The sequence below is a fragment of the Macrotis lagotis genome, chromosome 2, assembly GCF_037893015.1.
Source record: "Macrotis lagotis isolate mMagLag1 chromosome 2, bilby.v1.9.chrom.fasta, whole genome shotgun sequence".
In the NCBI taxonomy this organism is placed as follows: Eukaryota; Metazoa; Chordata; class Mammalia; order Peramelemorphia; family Peramelidae; genus Macrotis; species Macrotis lagotis.
Genome location: NC_133659.1, coordinates 294,728,504 through 294,749,125, shown reverse-complemented (window position 1 = coordinate 294,749,125; position 20,622 = coordinate 294,728,504). Strand labels below are relative to the sequence as shown.

Sequence of the window (20,622 nt, the reverse complement as noted above, 5' to 3'; positions counted from 1 at the left end):
TGGGCTCCACGTGCTCGCTCTGGCAGGGGTCCCCCACTGTTCCCCCACTTTGTGTCGGTGCTCCCCGGGGTGCAGCTCAGGAGACTCCCAGCACCCTGGGGCTGCCTCCGGGAGGCTGAAGTTCTTTGGCTCTGGCGGGCCACCCCTCTGGTGGGCTGCCCCTCCGACCCCGGGGAGCAGAGACTTTCTGGTCTTTTCCAGGTTACCTTGAGTAGGAGAACTGCCTCACTGGGTCCCTTTGTGGGTTCTGTCTCTCGAAAGTTTAGTTAGAGTCCTTAGTTTATGAGTTTTTATCAGAGAGCTCCTAAGACTGGATCCCTTCATGTCGCCATCTTGGCTCCGCCCCCTTAATGTGCTTTTAAAGAAGAAAATTGACTCTATTAGAGGAAGTAAATCCTTTTTTAAATAAAATAGCAGTTTCTTATATGTTTGAACCAATTTCTTTTTTTTTTTTTTTTAGGTTTTTGCAAGGCAAACGGGGTTAAGTGGCTTGCCCAAGGCTACACAGCTAGGTAATTATTAAGTGTTTGAACCCAGGTACTCCTGACTCCAGGGCTGGTACTTTATCCACTGTCCCCCGAACTTAATTTCTTAAAGTGCTACTATTGACAAAACAGTGATGTTTTCACCAAGTGACAAAACAATAATGTAAATGTAACAAAACAGTATTTGTAAAGGTTGACCTCAAAATACATTGCTTTGGCCAGTCACAGATAGTGGTGAAAACAGGTTGCATATAACCATGATGCCATTTCAGTGTGGATTAGTGGGGGAAGTATTGGAATTAGAGTCCTGAGATCTTGTTTATTTTTTGTATATTTAGATCAGTCACTTCTTGGGGCTTCACTTTTCTCATTCCTAAACTGTTCTACTAGCTACAACTCCAAAGTTTATTTAATTCTGAATGCTAAGAACCTGTTATCTTAATTGAAGGCCAAAGTTCTGTACTCAGAAAGACTCCTTCCTTCCATTGATGTCACTGGGGAAACCTGAGGAGCACAGGGTTAGGGTGCAAGGGTTGGGGAACAGGGGTAGGCCTCTGCCTTTGTGGCCTGGGTTTCCTGATTCATCCCTTGCTTTTTGTGTTTCCTGTCTGTCTTGTAAATTTAGTGCTGAACCTGCTGAATCCGCTGTCTTGGTCTTAGAGGAATGCTAATATTTATAATGACCACCCTGGCTCAGGCTGAAAGGACAGCCCCCAACCCTAATAGAGGGGAGATAGCAGTGCTAGGAAGTCGTGGGACAGGCAGCTGGAGTCATTAGGTACCCATCGGAGGCAGTGGGGAGGGGTTACTGGGACATAGGAGGCCTGGGTGGGATGGGAGTGGGGGGATGGAGGTTAGATCATGCTTATAGGACATTGGTAAGGAGTTGAGATCTTAAGATGGTGGGAGTGTTGCTACCAAGCTTATTGAATAATATTGCCTACCTTGTTTGGGGTTTATTCAGTATACTGATTTGTAAATGTTGTACTTTTTGTTTTTGAAAGTTACATTACTTTAGTTTTGCCCTCCACTCTATATATATATATATATATATATAGTCAAATCAACAAGCACTTATTAAGTACTTATTGTGTGCCAGATGCTGTGCCAACTGTAGTTAATTAGAGCCTGTCAGAAGTTGCTGGCACCAGTACTGTGCCTTGACACATAGGTATTTAATAAATGTATAATGAGTTGAAGTTTTTCTTCTTGCAATATAACAAACTCTTCCACTCTTAACTCATAAGGAATCTTTAGCAAAGAATATTTCTCTCCATATCACTCTGTTAGTTTTTTTTCTGGTCATCTCCACTGTACCTGAATTTCTGAATGTACCTAGTATTCTTCACTAGTGAAAGAAAGGTTAGGAAGATAACTTTTAGATAGGAAAAGTTTGGTTTTTCCTCTTGCTTAAATTTTTGAACATTTTGAAATAATTTTATTTTCATATTAAAAGAGGGAAAATGGTTAGTGGGAAATGTAGAGCCAAATCATTTTAATGGATATGATTAGTGATGGAAATGTGAAGATTATAGTCTATCCAGCCTTCCAAAACAATTTGGGTAGCATTATTGGTAGTCTGTGTTCTAATTAAAGCAATGCAAATGTAGAATAATGTCTGGGTTATTTTTGTATATTTGATCTAACACAAAGAAAATAGTATTAACTTTCAAAATACATAGCTCTAGTTATTTCCCTTGTTTTATAATGGCCAAATATTTATTTCCTTTAAAGTTGAGTTTTTCTAGTTTTGAAACATGTTCCTTTTCCTAAATTCCCATTTCAAAGCTGTGAAATAGTTAAATGAATTTTGACTATTTTATATGATGATTATTCCCTTTTGTTTTCTTATCTTCATTTTCATGTCATTCTTCTGATTTTTATTCCCAAAACAAAAGGTAGAAAGGAAGTATTTTGAATGACCTTGAAATAATTTGCTGAGAAAGTAACAACTTTTAGAGTAGAACAGTTGGTTGATGAAACCTGTTCTTAGATTAGTTTCAGTGCTATAATTGGCAAAGCTCTGTTAAACTCATCTATACCTTGAAGTAGACTGCAACTGTGTTTTCATACGGCTTCTTCTTACGGATAATCACTCGGGTAGAGATTCATGAGAGACTTAAAACAAACAATCTCAGATAAGACCCTGCAAGAATATTTAAGCTGTTCTGTTTCTCTCCATATACGGCACAATAAAGTGACCAAATTTGGTCAAATATTTTAAGTCAGCCAGTCATGTGTCTCTTAATGTGCTGCATGTGTAAGCTTTTGATTCTCTTAGCAACAATATTTTTATGGGTATGTCTTGCCAGTTTTTTGTGTATACTTTAAGAATGTGCAAAAGGATTGTTCTATAAACAATTAATGCCACTGACGGACTCAATGTATGTTTTCTGATGGAGTTATTAAGATTTAAATATCATTTCTACTGACATTTTAAAAACAATTTGTTATCTAAAAGAATAATCTATCATAACCAGAATTGATTTTCAACCTATATTTAATGATTTCGAAAAATACTATTCTGTCCTCACAGCGTCCTGGTCTCATCTTCCCACTTTTTAAAGGCCTTTGTTGGATAAGAACAGAATGAAGATTTTATGCCATCAATGAAAGAAAGGGGTCCAGACTATCATTTTCTTTTAACTAAGTCTGTGTTACAAATTCTTTTTTTCTATAAAACAACTGTATCTTCCATCTTATTTCAAAAAGAAAAGACACCTAAGTTTAAGTGCCACGCATATTTCTAATTGTGACTTTTAAAAACACAGGAAATAGACACTTATGTCAGGACATAAAATGTCATGAAAGTCAAAGACCTGGATGTAATTTAATTTCAACCATTTGTACTTTTTAGGTGATGCTTCTGTAAGCAAGAAAAACAGTTGGATTAATATATTTCTATTTGATAACTTATCTGATGTTTTTAAATGATGAAAAGTTTTACAGATCAAGAAACAGAGTCTGACAGGGTTAAGTGACTTGCCTAGGGTCTCATAGCTAGTAAAGTGTCTGAGAACACTTTTGAATTCAGGGAGATGAATGTTCTTGACTCTAGATTGGGACCCTATTCACTGAACGACCTCACTACCCTTGTATGAGGTGCATTAAAGACTTTTGTAGGTGTCTTGTCATACTGCTGACTCCTTTTGATCCATTAGGATTCCTATATTTTTCTCCCTACCCACCATATGAGTATTTAGTCAATCTTTCCACCCCCAATCCTGTAGTTGTGTAGAATACCTTTTTAAAAAAAAAATTCTTAATTGCAGTTTATATTAAAGGTACAATTTGTAAATATTTAGAAAGGGATGTATGGTAAGCAATGAGATGTAGCTTCATGTAGAACAGGTCGTATCAGTCTGACCTCATTTCCTTTTTTATAGTTATTAGACTTAGAGATAGGAGGAATGCTTTAGATAAGAGTCTGGTTGATTTCAGCAAACTATTTAACAAAGTGTATAGTATGTTATCCTTGTGGATAAGGTGTCAAGATTTAATTTGAAACTAGTTCTGTTACTGCAGCAAAGGTTAATTATTGGCTTGATTCCAACTTAGAGGAAAATCTATGATGGAGGGCTCCAAAGAATTATCCTTGACTTTGTGTTGTCTAACATTTACTTGTACAGAGACATAAATGGCATTCTAATAATCTGGTTGCTAATAAAATAGAGGCAGCTGGTTGCTCATCAAGGCAGAAATATAGACAATTAAATCTTAGAGCACTTAAGCTACTCCCAGTTCCCCGTCTGAATTCCTAGAAAAATAATCTTAAATTTGAAATACTTTGCAAGTCAAAAATTTAAGAGTTACAAACATGGATTAAAATCTGAAGTATGATCTTCCCACACCAGTGTTTACTTTGGCCAACCAGAGGACATGTTTACATATAATCGAAGGTATAGTCAATAAAGTGATAGGAAAAGACCCCTCTAAACACTAGCGCATGTATTTATAGGGTCTACCCTCTCCTAGTTTTCCATACTATTAATGAGGAAAGCTAGCATAGGATTAAGGAACATGCATGGCGAGGTAATTGTCATGGACCTGTTAAGATAATGTCCACATAGGGATGGATATGTACATGTATATTTATCTGATCAAGAGAGGGTTCACACTGCCAGTGTTGCAAAGTCTGCTTAACTGACACCTTCTCCACTGAACTCTGTTTTGTGATCAACAAATGTTTTCTGCAATCAACTGCTGCCTAGATGAGACTGTGACTGAAGCTGGCCAGCTAACCATTTCTGGTTAGCTATCTGAATTCTCATTTTGAATCTTCTGGTGCAAAATGCTAGAAAGCTTCTCTTTCTTTGACAAGAGAAACAACATCTTTTTGTTGTTTTACCAAGGGCTATAAACTACCTAAGATGTTTATTCTTTTCATTGATAGGCCTTAAATGGATTTGAAGACCAGAGTCCTAGACATCTGATTTAAAGTTTGGAAATTCCTTTTTAAAACCTTGATTATTATTTTTTGTTCCCCAAATGGATGTCTCCATAAAGCAAAAAACAAAAAACTCACAGGAGCTGACTAGAGACCAAGTTGCCAAAATGCCCCCAGTGTTGTCTTTGGCATGCAGTGAAGTTAGACCATAAAAGAAGCAGTCTGGAAAGCAGGGATATCTTCTTCTACCCTCCTTGTCCTGATTCTCTTTTCTTGCCAGTTGCAAAATCTTTTTGACTTTCTATGCTACCTTCTGGAGATGCAAACATCTTTGATGCTATTTTTTAATGTCTTTGTGATTTTTCTTTAGACTGATGTTATAAAAATAATTTCTTATATTTTGCCTATAAGTTGGATCATTACTAGAACTATTCACAATAATAATACTAATGACAATAATAGCTAGAATTTATGCTTTAAAATTTGTCAAAGAACTTTACATTTAATTTACATTACAAACTCAGTAGATCCTCAGAACCAACCTGTAAAGTAGGTACTATTAATATTACCATTTTTCAGAACATGATAATGACCAAACAACCCTATGAAAGAGTTAAAGAAATGGATATGCTATGGCTCTTTACAGAGAGTTTGTAGAGGTGCCTAGGTGGCGCAGTGGATAAAGCACCGGCCATGGAGTAAGGAATATCTGGGTTCAAATCTGGTCTCAGACACTTAATAATTACCTAGCTGTGTGGCCTTGGGCAAGCCACTTAACCCCATTTTCCTTGCAAAAACCTAAAACAAAACAAAGAGTTTGTAGAATATTATATTTGCTATCAGATATGGTAGATCAATTTTTTTTTTTTTGTGGAACTACTTCACTCACTTTATGGTATGGAATTCTGAAGAACAGAGTAGGGGAAAATACATTTAGTAGTGATTATAATATAAAAATAAGAGATTTTAAAATTGCTTCCATTAAATTTTATCTTATTAACCTATTATTCTAGCTCAGGGCTATCCAGTCTTACTTTTAAGTTTTTATTGAAACAATAGGCAGTATATTTTGATTTGCCATTTTAATGAGGGCTCTGCAGTAGCTTGGCCTGGTTTTCTAAAGCATTTGGTAAACCCACAGGGGGCTGCACGCAGTTTGGATAGCCCTGTTCTAGTTCATTGACATCTTTTGGATTCTTGTTTTTTTATCCAAGATGATAGCTCTTCCTTTTAACTTCCTGCCTTCCAAACAGTTGTTAATTTGTTATTACCTGTGCCATGATACTTACCTTAATTAATGCCATTTGTCTTAGGAATTAACATTAACTCCTACAATAATGACTTGTTATCATTGTGATGGTGAGAATTATTTTTTTGGTGGGCTTTTCAGCTATGTTGCTGGAAGTAATGGAAATGGAAGGATTTCTTCATCTTCTGGATCTGGTGATGAGCATATCTGTCTGACCCGCCTGGCTAAGCTTGGAGAGGCATATCATCATGTCAGCAGCTCTGCCCCTTAAGCTTTGGCCATAGTTCTCAAATTCTGTTTCTAAGTTAGAAGAGGTTTAATCTGCCTTGATAAAGAAGGTACCCAGGGTCAGCTAGGTGGTGCAGTGGATAGAGCACCAGCCTTGGTGTCAGGACCTGAGTTCAAATTTGGCCTCAGACACTTAATAATTACCTAGCTGTGTGACCTTGGGCAAGTCACTTAACCCCACTACCTTGCTAAAAAATTTTTTAAAAAAAAAGAGGTGCCCCAATGCCAAAATTTAAGATTTTCTAACAACAAAATATGAACACTTTCATCACTAAAACCTTAAGCTCCCTGAGAGCAGGGCTCTTGAGTCCCTTAAAAACGCCTAACGAAAGAAAAGCATCCAAGTACATGTGTCTTTTTCCCCCCATAGCAGCACTTTCTTTTCAAACTGCTTCATTTTCTTTACTCTGGTTTCATTTACCTCAAATCTCACTATTAATTTGAAAGTCTTCCTTGATTTGTGAGTTGAGGCAATAAGACTAACTCTTCCAAAGTTCCTTTCCCTAGTCTGATCCTTCCCTACCTGTTGCTTAGTGTGATGGAAGAACCCTGTTCTTAGATCTTGAAAGACGAATGTTGGCTCCTATGTACAGATGCTTCCTGTGATCATAGAATCACAGATTAAAGCTGGAAGAGACAATAAAAGCCATTTAAGTGATCCCTCTCATTTTACAAATAAAGGATCTGATTCTCAGTCTGTGTTATTTGTCCAGAATCAGGCTGGGATTATTTTCAGAGAGACAGGATTTGAATATAACCCCTTGAACTCCAATGAACCATGATGTTCTGTAGGGGTCAGTTTCTTAGAAATGCTATGCCACTTGCATTGTCTTTTTCACAGGATTGTTATAACAAAAGTATTTTGCAAACCCTAAAGCAAATTGTCTTATGTTCATGCTCATCCTAGAACTATCCTGCAGACAGAGTTGCATGTCTGTTGTGGTATCACTGGACAGTCAGATTCTAAGGAGTAGGAATGTCTTTCCTAGATTTTAAACTCTATGCATGTGCAGCACTTTGCATTAGGGTGTTCTTTCAAGGAATGTTATTTATTTTTAAAAGTACATATTAATTGAATACTTAGTGAAGGACATTATTATAAATGGAAGGAAACAAAAACTTAAATTAGCTGTTCATTTCTTTTATTAAGTGATACGAACTTTTCAGAAAGCTCCTTCTAATTTAACCTTCATTCTCAAAAATCCAGAGCAACCTTTTGAGCCTCATCTTGTTTTCCTTTCTAGTGTAATTCTATGCCATGCAGGGTTCAGTGGAATTTAAGGACTAGATAGAACTACAGCTGTGTTCTTTTAAAATTTTAAGTTTTTATTTTTATCGTGACCTAAGCTATGGAAAACAGTGACCAAAAGGGTGGAAATGCTTATTTGATTTGTCTCCTCTCCCCTCCTACCCTCATCAGGCAGCTCTTGTTGGAAGGGGCAGGCAGGGAGTGCAGATATACAGCAGAGGGGGGAAAAGTGGGAGGAATTGCAGTGGGGCCCCCAGAGGCTGTCCTTAGGATGCAGACCTGTGGCAGCTCCCACTGTGGGGAGAGGGCTGCTGGCACCCATTCTTGCCATATTAGGGTTTTGTAATCACAGAAATCAATTTTTCCTAACAACTATGGAATTACATCTAGCGAAGACAGACTCGGGAATTCAGGATAGATGATACTGCTCTAGAAAATTTAAATTGACCTTTAATTCTGGAGCTGCCTAAATTAAAATAGGTGCTAGAATGCATTAGTGTTAGGTGCAAATGGCAGTACATTTCTTCTGTATAGTTGCTTCATTTATTATTTCTGTTTGTTTAGAGCACCATCTTCTGACTATATATTGTAACATTTTTGGTCTTTCAAAGAGCATAATATTACTAATCATAGAAACAATATAATTTATGATGGAATTTTGTTTTTTCTTTTCAGACTTATTTAAAACCTTGAAGAATGGCTTTACCATACTATAATTAGCATACCACTTTATTAATAAGATATGAGTTTCCTCCCGCAGCATGGGGATATTTTTACTTAGAGCTGTTGTGGAGAAAATACTTTACAAACTGCAACACCTTATATAAATGTGAAGTCATATTATTATTGTAAGTCCTGTGACAAAACCCAGACTAATCTTAGTAATAAAGGTTTAAGTTTTCTGAGAGACTGCTCATAGAATACTCAAGACTGCCTCTGAAGAAGACCCTAGGAGCAGAACTTATGCTAAAAAGAAGGCAGAATCTTAAAAAAAAAAAGTATATTTTGACATAACATAAACCTAAGACTAAAACCTAGAACTATAGGATCCCAAAGGGACTTGGAGTTCTTTTGGTCTAATGTTCCAGAGTGGGAAAATATCTTTGATAATATCTGCAGGAGATGGTCATTTAACCTTGAATTCTTTTTCAGCTGACTACTAGCTAAGTACTTAGACAACCATCTCCATTTTTAAGCTTCTCTGTTATTTGGGAAATTCTTGTTTCTTTTGACCTCAAATTTGCCATCTTGTAATATTTATCCTATTTTTCTTCTTCTCTTTGGATTTCAAAAACATATCAGTCCCACCTTCTATACCCCAAGTGTCCAAACATCATACTTGTCTTTAGATACTTGAGTGATTAAGTTCTTTTCCCCAAGTCAAACAACTAAAAGTTCTTTTTCACTTATTTCTTAGGTCATAAAATTTCAAAGTCCCTTGTCATCCTGATCATGTTTGTCAAGATTTTACCTTTAAAAATGGCACTTGGCTATGTATATACTTTATAAATGGTTTGAACATTATATGAAGTACAATAAAACTGTTTTTCCTGTAACTTTCTAGCAGCTATGCTACTTTGACTCATTTGGTTAAATGGAAGCTCCAGGAATTTTAAATATGAGGTTCTACTAAATCATATCATTACACAGTTGTATAATAAGTGAGGGATCCTAGACTTGTCACTTTTCAGTGCCCTCAGATAACTCTCATGATATTATAACAGTTGGTTAAGCATCCAAACCAAAAGAATGATTTATTAGAAAAGGAGGTCTTCAGGGATTTGCATTAGATTCTATTAGATATTTTTTAGTCATTCTTAAAATGAAGACATAAAAACACAGTTATCAAATTTAAAAGTAACACAAGTTTAGAAGAAATAACTATTTCAAAACCAAAATAATCTAGAATCAGATCAGATTTAACAGAGATTGATATAAAATATTGTAATAATAAAATATTAGACTTGCATTTGAATTTCTAAAATCTATCAAGTAAGACCTGGACTATTATAAGTTACCTTATTAGTTTGCCTTCCTACTTTTTAACTTAACTCTAATCCCTCTTTCATTCTGTCACCAAGGAGTTACTTTCCTAATGAACAGAAGTAGAATATTGAGTTTAGTGGAAAATTCAATTAAATAAATGTTTATTATATGATTACTATATATGTAGGAGCAACTAGGTGTGTCAGGGTTTTAGGCTTGTAATTAGGAAGACTCTTCTTTGAATTCAAAACTGTCCCCAGACACTTAATAGTTGTGTGACCCTGGGCAAGTCACTTAACCCTGTTTTTGCCTCACTTCCTCATCTGTAAAATGAACCAAAGAAGGAAATGGCAAACCACTTTAGTGTTTTTGTCAAGAAAACCCCAAAGGGGGTCATGAGTAAGACATGACTAAGAGACAGTTGAACAGCAATAGAAACTGTAAGAGAGATGGACGTATAAAAACAAAACAAAAAAAGGTTAAGGAATTTAACATCCAATATAGGGTAAGGCACATATGTACCTAGAACATAGACATTGAAGGGTTTTAGTCAGGGAAATTCTGATCATTAGGAAGATTACTTTGACAGTAAGGAGGATGAAAATTGTATGATCTTGGAATGAAGACAAGTGGCAGCCTTGGCAAAAAATATGGGAGATAATGGGTGAAGATGTGGAAATTTGGGGAAAGGAACTTGAAGGAACTCAACATATCCTTGAGGAAATAATAAAATATTAGATACCTGGTTCCACTATCTTCAGTGAAGGAGGAAATGTGGACAATCTGCTGTCATTGTTGGGGTGAGAGCATAGAGAAGATTTGGAACAATTAATGTGGAGAATAAAGAAAGGGTTGCTTAATGAGGATTCAGTTAAAGTAATGGGCACCATAAATATAGTTGGACTCAGCAAGACTTCATTACTTAATAGGTCTTATTCCCAGCATATGTCAGGAATAGCACCAATTAAATAGATTATTGTGGTTACCCAGTATTAAGAATTAATAGAAAAAGCATGAACAGTGGGAGGCAGGATGGATTCTAAGATGGTAGCCACTCAGTTATTTGATCATAGAGTAATAACTACAAATGGAGGTAAGTGAAGCTAGAGTGGAAAAGTAAGACTTAAAAAATAGTGATTGGAGGTCAGCATTTCTGGATTTGGGTGTAGTATATGAACCATTGTATTTTATATTTGAAACAGAATTTTAATAATGCTTTCTGTTTCACTTTCAGGCATGCATTGATGATAATGTTGATATGGTGAAATTTCTGGTGGAAAATGGAGCAAATATTAATCAACCTGATAACGAGGGCTGGATACCACTACATGCAGCTGCTTCCTGTGGATATCTTGATATAGCAGAGTAAGCTAGTTCTGTGTTCTTTTATTAATCTGAGATCTTTTCAATTTTTGATTTACTTGACCATATATACTTAATTGATAAGGAACTTCATTATCAATTTTCAAGTGGGGTACTTTTGGGAGACAAAATGATCCACATTTATTTTGGCTATTACCTCTCAATGAACAGATAGTTTTCTGCCAGATGAGTGTAGGTTAGTTAACCACCTTCTTAGATGACTCTCTTCATGAATTGGTGCCTCTTAAATAACCTAGTTTTCCCATCCTCACACATGGAAATTTTGATGTTTATCATTGTTTATCTACAAAATATGTTTCTAACATATGATAATACAGAAGAAAGTAATTTTTAATGTTGCTTATTATTGTATTCTGTTAGTTGTAAAGGTGTTAATATGACATAGGGCCTGAGGAGATTGTTTGGTTAATATATTTTGTCTTAAAACCAAACCCCTATACATTGTTTTTTATTTTTAAAATCAGTTTTATTGATGTCTTCTATTTCTTACATCATTATAGTTATATTCAGCATCCCCCTGCTCCTTCCTCTCCTAGAAAACTGTCTCAAATCACAGGGGGGTTTTTGGGGTTTAAGATGTTTTTAATGTAAATATTTTGTTTTCCAGTTATATACAATAATATACTGTTTCTACCAATCATTTTATTGCTGTTTGAAATTTTACAATTTCTTACACACACACACACACACACACACACACACACACACACACACTTGTTTCTATTTTATATATAAGGATCAAAATTGAATGTGTCGAGAGAAAAAATATATCCTTGAGGAAATAATAAAATATTAGAGATAGCAAAATTATGTAAAACAAAAGATGACTTTTTTTTGAAAATTGAAGGTTATTACCTTATCTTTGTTCTTTGATAAACTCCACAGTTCCTTCTCTGGATACAGATAGTATTTTCCATCATGGATCTCCTAGAATTGTCTCTAATCATTGCACTGATGGAGCGACTAAGTCCATCAAGGTTGATCATCACCCCATGTTGTTAGGGTGTACAATGTTCTTTTGGTTCTGCTCATCTCACTCAGCATCAATTCATGCAACGTTTTTCCAGGCTTCTCTGAATTCCCATCCCTCCTGATTTCTAATAGAGCAATGGTGTTTGGGGCGGCTAGGTGGCGCAGTGGATAAAGCACTGGCCCTGGAATCAGGAGTACCTGGGTTCCAATCTGGTCTCAAACACTTAATAATTACCTAGCAGAGTGGCCTTGGGCAAGCCACTTAATCCCATTTGCCTTGCAAAAAGAAAAAACCTAAAAAAAAAAGAACAGTGGTGTTCCATAACATACAAATAACACAATTTGTTCAGCCATTCTCAAACTGATGGACATCCCCTCAATTTCTAATTCTTTGCCACCACAAACAGAGCTGCTATGAATATTTTTGTACATGTGAGGTTTTTACCCTTTTTCATGATCTCTTCAGGGTATAGAACCAGCAGTGGTATTTCTGGGTCAAAGAGTATGCATGTTTTAATTGTCCTTTGAGCATAATTCCAAACTGTTCTCCAGAAAGATTGGATCAGTTCACAGCTCCACTAACATTGCATTAGTGTCCCAGATTTCCCTCCAACTTTGATCATTATTCTTTCTGGTCATATTGACCAATCTGAGAGGTGTGAAGTAGTACCTCAGAGATGCATTAATTTGCATTTCTTTAATCAGTAATGATTTAGAGCAGTTTTTCATATGACTATAGTTAGCTTTGATTTCCTCATCTGAAAATTTCCTTTGCATATATTTTGACTTTGTCAACTGGGAAATGGCTTGCTTTTTTATAAAATTGAGTCAGTTTTCTATATATTTTAGAAATGAATCCTTTGTCAGAAACGCTAGTTGTAAAAATTGTTTCCCAATTTACTACATTTCTTTTGATCTTGGTTAGAGTTGTTTTGTTTGTGCAAAAGTTTTTTTAATTTAATGTTTTCAGAATTATCTAATTGTTTTTTATAATGTTCTCTACCTCTTCCTTGATCATAAACTTCTCCCCTTTCCATAGATCTCACAGGTAAACTATTCCTTGTTGTGCTAATTTGCTTATAATATTATCTTTTATGTCTAAATCCTGTACCCATTTTGATCTTATCTTGTTATAGGGTGTGAGAGGCTGATCTAATCCTAGTTTCTGTCATACTAACAGAAAGTATTTTTTAATGAGGAAGAACAAATCATTCGTTTTTCAAATGATTGATGTGTTGTAAAAGTTCCAAAGTGTGTATAATATGTAGTACTTGTGGATTTCCCCACCTTCACAAAGGTTTGTCAGTGTTGGAAAAAAGCAAAAGATTAAAAATTATGAAATCATAAAAAAAGTAAAAATAGAAATGAGGGAGTAGGGGAGTAGTCCTTCCAGTCATCTAACAATATTATAAAAGAATAGTTTTTCAAAACTATCTGGGATAGGTTAAAAAATAGAGAAGCTCAATGGAACACATTAGACAAAGGGAGAACCAGAACCATGAAACTCAATAACCGAATGTTTGATAAAATAATAAATTTACCTAGGAGAAAAAATTTCTAATTTGATAAAAAAACCTGTTAGGAAAACAGGAAAGGATCCTGGCAGAAATTAGACTTGGAAAAACACCCTTGCACCATTTTTTTTATTAAAGATTTTATTTGAGTTTTACAATTTTTCCCCAATCTTTGCTTCCCTCCCCCCCCCCCCCCCCCCCCCCGCCATGGAAAGCACTCTGTCAGTCTTTACTTTGTTTCTATGTTGTACATTGATCCAAATTGAGTGTGATGAGAGAGAAATCATATCCTTAAGGAAAAAACAAAAAGTATATGAGATAACAAGATCAGACAATAAGATATCTGTTTGTTTTCTTCTAAATTAAAGGGAATAGTCTTTGAACTTTGTTCAAACTCCACCGCTCCTTATCTGGATACAGATGGTATTCTCCATTGCAGACAGCCCTAAATTGTCCCTGATTGTTGCACTGATCAAACGAGCAAGTCCATCAAGGTTGAACATCACCCCCATGTTGCTGTTAGGGTGTACAGTGTTTTTCTGGTTCTGCTCATCTCACTCAGCATCAGTTCATGCAAATCCCTCCAGGCTTTCCTGAATTCCTGTCCCTCCTGTTTTCTAATAGCCCAATCGTGTTCCATGACATGCATATACCACAGTTTGCTAAGCCATTCCCCAATTGAAGGACATTTACTGGATTTCCATTTCTTTGCCACCACAAAGAGGGCTATGAATATTTTTATACAGGTGATGTTTTTACCCTTTTTCATCATCTCTTCAGGGTATAGACCCAGTAGTGGTATTGCTGGATCAAGGGGTATGCACATTTTTGTTGCCCTTTAGGCATAGTTCCAAATTTCTGTCCAGAAGGGTTGCATGAGTTCACAGCTCCACCAACAATATAATAATGTCCCAGATTTCCCACAACCCTTCCAACAGTGATCATTATCCTTTCTGGTCATATTGGCCAGTCTGAGAGGTATGCAGTGGTACCTCTTTAATTTGCATTTCTCTAATAATTAATGATGTAGAGCGATTTTTCATATGGCTATGGATTGCTTTGATCTCTTCATCTGTAAATTGCCTTTGCATATCCTTTGACCATTTGTCAATTAGGGAATGGCTTTTTTTTAATATGACTCAGTTCTCTGTATATTTTAGAAATGAGTCCTTTGTCAGAATCATTAGTTGTAAAGATTGTTTCCCAATTTACTACTTTTCTTTTGATTTTGATTACATTGGTTTTATCTGTGCAAAAACTTTTTAATTTAATGTAATCGAAATCATCTAATTGGTTTTTAGTGATGTTCTCCAACTCTTTCCTTAGTCATAAACTGCTCCCCTTTCCATAGATCTGACAGGTAGACTAGTCCTTGATCTTCTAATTTGCTTATAGTATTGTTTTTTATGTCTGTGTCCTGTAACCATTTGGATCTTATCTTGGTAAAGGGTGTGAGGTGTTGGTCTAATCTAAGTTTCTTCCATACTAACTTCCAATTTTCCCAGCAGTTTTTAATCAAAGAGAGTTTTTATCCCAATAGCTGGACTCTTTGGGTTTATCAAACAGCAGATTACTATAATTGTTTCCTGCTATTGCACCTAGTCTATTCCACTGGTCCACCACTCTGTTTCTTAGTCAATATCAAACAGTTTTTGTTTTTTTTGGGTTTTTTGGGTTTTTTTAGGTTTTTCAAGGCAATGGGGCTAAGTGGCTTGCTCCAGGCCACACAGCTAGGTAATTATTAAGTGTCTGAGACCGGATTTGAACTCAGGTACTCCTGACTCCAAGAGCGCTGCTCTATCCACTGTGCCACCCAGGCGCCCTGATATCATACAGTTTTGATGACTGATGCTTTATAATATAATTTTAGGTCAGGTAGGGCTAAGCCCCCTTCTCTTGTACTCTTTTTCATTAAGTTCCTGGAAATTCTTGACTTTTTATTTCTCCATATGAATTTACTTAAAATTTTTTTCTAACTCATTAAAGTATTTTTTGGAATTTTGATTGGTAGGGCACTAAAGAGGTAGTTTAGTTTTGGTAAAATTGTGATTTTTATTATATTAACTCTACCTATCCATGAGCAGTTGATATTTGCCCAGTTATTTAAATCTGATTTAATTTGTGTGAGAAGTGTTTTGTAATTGTTTTCAAAAAGTTTCTGAGTCCCTTGCACCATATTTCACAAAACAATTTAAATGAATATAAGATTTTCATAATAAAGATCATTCTATTTAAAAGATTAGAAGATGAGTAGGTGATGTATTCATTTATTCAAGTAAAGAATGGGGACATTTGTAAAAGATAGCTAATCACATGAAACTGAAAATATTTTGTACAGATAGATTTAATGCAGCTAGGATAAGAAAGTAATTTTTTTTCCAAAAGTAAAATTCCAAATTTTCAGTTTCCTAGATTATAAAGTTAAACTCAATAAATGAGTTGCTCACTTTTCATGTGGATGGGTTACCCTTAACTGAATTTTTCTGCAAATTCATGGTTTTTCCTATTCTCAATTTGAATTTATAGGTATTGAACACAGTAAAGGCAGTGTAAAATGCATTGTCAAGTTTCTTGAGGAGGCTACATTTAATTGGCATTGTAAAACTAGCCCAGATAAAAAGGTGCAATTAATTTTTTTTAAAATGTTGTGCTCCTGGGAATTCAGGAAATCTAGGTTCAAGCCTGTTTTTTAGTAACCATGTGACTCTTGATAGGTTAGACTTTGCATAGATCACTTTGGATCTGGATTGTAATTTGACATCTTTTAATTCTAGGTAAGCAAATGTCTATTACAGATAAGTTTTATAAAAGTTCAGAAAACAAAGACATCAGTAAGTTCTCTCTTCTCATATAGATCAATATATTCAAAGAATTCCTATAGTATTGTTGGTAAGCAATGCATTGGCTGAATATTTAAGTTCTAACCCGTGTACACAGATATAGAAATAATTTCAGAAGTACAGAATGACAACAATTTAGGTGGGAAGAGGGAATTCAGGAAATGCATCACACAGGAAGTGTCCTTGACCTAAATAAAATTCCTAAGAAGAAGCAGTAAGGAGGGTGTATTTTGGGCATTGGAAGCATTATTTGAATCTTTGGAGCTGAAATTATTTTTACAACTTAAGTATACTATTTTCTAGGAGGGATTACCAGAGAGCTGACATCATTGCTTTAGGAAATTATCAGTGGTGAAGTTCTCTCTTCTCATATAGATCAGTAACTCTTCTTCAGCTTAGTTTTGGAGGGTTCCTTGGGCTTTGAGAAGTTAAAGGACTTGCCTGCAGTCACATAGTCAGGATGTTTCATTTCATCCTACTTTGTATTATTAAAATAAATTCATTTTGTTATGGTCTAGCATTTCAGCCTAAAGACATCATTCTTATAACTTTTCATAATTATTGCTCCCAACTTTGTGCCATCTACAAATTTGATTTAAAAAAGATAGAAACACTAGGGATGTCATCTGGATTAACATTGATCTGTTATCAATATTCTTTGGAAATCATTAAACCAGTAAATTCATTCTGCTATCTTTAAGAGTTAAGAGAGGAAAATGATCTTAATAGATAGCTAGTTGCTTACACTAGCTAATAAAAAGATCTCAACTTCTTTTCCTCTTCTGCATTTCCATATACATTGCAGAATAGGAGATTATACATGAAAATTCAGTTTTCCATTACTTAGAGCTTACTTTTTTTTTAAGTATCTAATAAATTCAACATGGTACTACCAGAGCTGTCATAGTTATCTGTGGTCCTTTTGCCCTTCCTTTTTTGGTTGTTGGTATTATTTTAATGAGGGTGGGGGGAGGTTCCCTTAGAAGGATAATTTCCAGAATAATTGGTCCAATTCACAGCTCTACCACAGCACATAAATGTGTCAGTTTTCTTGCAGCCTGTGCAGCAACTGTTCTTTTGATGTGTGTGTGTGTGTGTGTGTGTGTGTGTGTCTATCTGTCCTTCTTTCTGTCTGTCACTTTTGCCAATATAATGGAGGTAAAGTAGAAGTTCATAAGTTGCTTTAACTTATATTTTTCTAATTTATGATTTTTTCAGTTCTGGAATCATGTAAAGAAGAATGTGAGTCTGAAATAACAACTGAAAATATATTAAGAGCAGAAAATGCACAAAAATTAAGGAGTTGGGAATTATTGAGGTGCTTCTACTTTCTCACAATTAGGAATTATACCCCTTGTAAAGAACTTTTCTCATCACAACTTTTTTAAGTTTACTAGTAAGGAATAGTGAGGTTCAAAGATAATAAGAGATTTGCAAAATTCACATCAGAGATACTGGAAAATGAGAAATAAACCTTAGTAATTTTCTCATTCTTTGAGTTTGTAACTCTGATTTGCGATACAATACTTGGCATATATCATCTGGTTTATAAATAAATGCTGGTATGCCTCTCATAAGTTTAAATTGATTTCTTGCTGAAAGTGTGAACTACCCTTTACATAGACTATCAGTCAAGAGGCATTTATAACCTCCTACTATGTGCCAGACAGCTATAAAAGTAGAATAATAGCATTTTCCTCACAGTTGTGAATATCAAATCAAATCATATTTATAAAAAGGCTGTAGTATAATGCGTGGCATATAAATGGTTATACTAACAAGTCTTAGTGGTTGTTGGACCAATATAAAGCTAGATAATTTTGACCAAAAAAAAATTCATACTGTAGCCCCATCAATACCTTTTTCAAAAAACAACTAGTTATGATAATTGTAGGAGCTACTTGACATTTATATGGTATTTTAAGAATTACTGATCAGTTTTTCAATGTCTCATTTTAATTCTTCACCAAAATGCTTTGAAATATGTGCTATTATTGTCTTCAATTGATAGGTGAAATAAAGACAGCCAGAACTTGAGTAACTTTTGAACCTGCTGTTGTCTACAGCAAAGGTGTCAAGCTCATAGCCCCAAACTAGATAAAAATGTAATTGTAAATATCTAACAATACAAAATTGAAAATTCTAATTTGTTTTGTTGTTTTGTTTAGCATTTGAAAACAGTTTGTTATGAACTTAAATAAAAGACCATTTCCATTTAATCAACAAGGACACAGGAAGAGGATTCATATGGAATTCTCTATTCCATATTACTTGTTTTAAAATACATATATATGTACAAATGTGTGTGTTTGTATATACATATGCATATTTATATGTATATACACATACATAGATATACAATATAAATCTACTTTCAAAATTGTCCTACTTATCTGTACTTTCTTCTGAACTTCATTTAATACTCATTTAAAAAATTTTGTTCATTTTAAACTTAAATACAAAGTCAAAAAGAGAAAGAAGAAAATTTCTACGTCTACATCACAACATAAAAAGAGGATTTGGTATAAAATCATGAATTTCATTTCACGCTTTACTTTTTTTTTTTGATTAACTTCGTAATAAACATTATACATTGTTTTCTAAGCTACCTTTCTTTTCTGTGTTTCCTTTTTTTTTGTTTTCTGCTAGGTACCCCCCCCCCCCCCACTCCCTCCTGTGCCCTCAAGTCAAAAATGTGTGTGTGTAAAATCATACCTACTTATTTAATTATTTGAGTTCTTACTCTGGAGGTGGATGATAGCATCTTCCTACATAGGTCCTTTATATTTGATTTGATATTTAGAATACTCAAAATGACTTAATTGTTTAAAGTTCTTAGAACAGTATTCTGTTAACTATTTACATCGTTGCTCTTAGTTCTACTTATTTCACTATTATTTCATACTAGACTTACCATGTTTTTTAAAAACCAACTCATCATTCCTCAGCACAATAGTTTTCCATCGTAACTTGTTTAGCCATTCCCTAATTGATGAGCATCTCAGCAATTTTCAGTTCTCTGCCACTACAAAGAGAGTTTTTGTAAATATTTTAGAACATTTATGTTGTCAAATAGTGGTATTGCTGGGTCAAGTTACTTTTTTCAAGGCAATGTAGCACTATAACTGTTTAAATCTGAGTTTCACACATCTAGTCTACAATATTAAATCTTCTCTTTAACACACTATTCATAGTTGCCCTCTGATTTGCCTCAGCTTACTTGCTAAATTTATTTTCTCTATTCCCTATCATGAAGCCCTGATGTGATTCTCCTCATTCTCCCTTGATCATGTCATCGTAAGGCTGACTGATCAACCTAGAGTTTTTCTGAACTATTGAAATTTAAGAAATGTTGATATTTTGAAAAAAGTTTGAAAAATTGTGAAATGCTGATATATTCAAAGGCTTATATGCCTTTGATTATACATTGTTTTGGGTTTTTTTTTTTTTTTTTTAGGTTTTTGCGAGGCAAAGGGGGTTAAGTGGCTTGCCCAAGGCCATACAGCCAGGTACTTATTAAATGTCTGAGACCGGATTTGAACCCAGGTTCCTGACTCCAGGGCTTTATCCACTGTGCCACCTAGCTGCCCACACTGCACCACCTAGCCTCCCCTGCCTTTGATTATACAGGAATAGTCCTCTGACTGTGTTGATATATCATTTGTCTTCATTTATTATAGTCCTTTCTAAAACGAGGTTTTTCATTTTATCCCTCTCTTTTGAGGACCAACTCATACCTCAGTTTATTTATGTATATATATATATATATATATATATATATATATATACACACACACACACACACACACACACACACACACACACGCTTTGCCACTGAGGAGTTCTGTAATCTTAGGCAAGTTACTCAATATCTTTGACTCAGGCTCTTAATTTACAAAATTAAAAAGTAATTTGTGCTCTTTGAAGGGAATTTCTGCTCAAATTTGGATTGCCTGTATTCCACTTATATCTTTTATATATGTTTGTACGCGTGTGTGTGTGTATACACACATATAGTAATAGTTATTTTCATGTTTATCTCCTTATTAAATATTCAAATAGACAAATTTGAAGCTATGTTTTTTGTCTTTTCTGTATTTCCAGCATTTAGTTTGAAAATAGTAAGAATGAAAATGTTTATCTGACTGTCTAAAAAGGTCTGCAGGGGCGGCTAGGTGGTGTAGTGGATAAAGCACCGGCCTTGGAGTCAGGAGTACCTAGGTTCAAATCCGGTCTCAGACACTTGATAATTACCTAGCCGTGTGGCCT

General features: G+C 35.0%; 1 protein-coding gene across 17 annotated transcripts in view; it reads left to right on the top strand.

The window, feature by feature from the left end:
- The window catches only part of PPP1R12A (protein phosphatase 1 regulatory subunit 12A), a 171,629-nt gene that overhangs the window by 46,821 nt on the left and 104,186 nt on the right, over window positions 1-20,622 (top strand). For 14 of the 17 annotated variants that reach the window (XR_012476229.1, XM_074226505.1, XM_074226499.1 and 11 more), the window contains exon 2: window positions 10,879-11,009. The exons of 1 other annotated variant lie outside the window; for it this stretch is intronic. Coding sequence is in view for 15 of the 16 variants with exons in the window: in XM_074226505.1 (XP_074082606.1) it covers window positions 10,879-11,009 (131 nt within the window). In the remaining variant the exon portion in view is untranslated. Of the gene's footprint in view, window positions 1-490; window positions 513-552; window positions 1,264-10,878; window positions 11,010-20,622 lie in introns of those variants that run through there. 2 more of the 17 variants (XM_074226510.1, XM_074226509.1) reach the window with 2 other exon arrangements.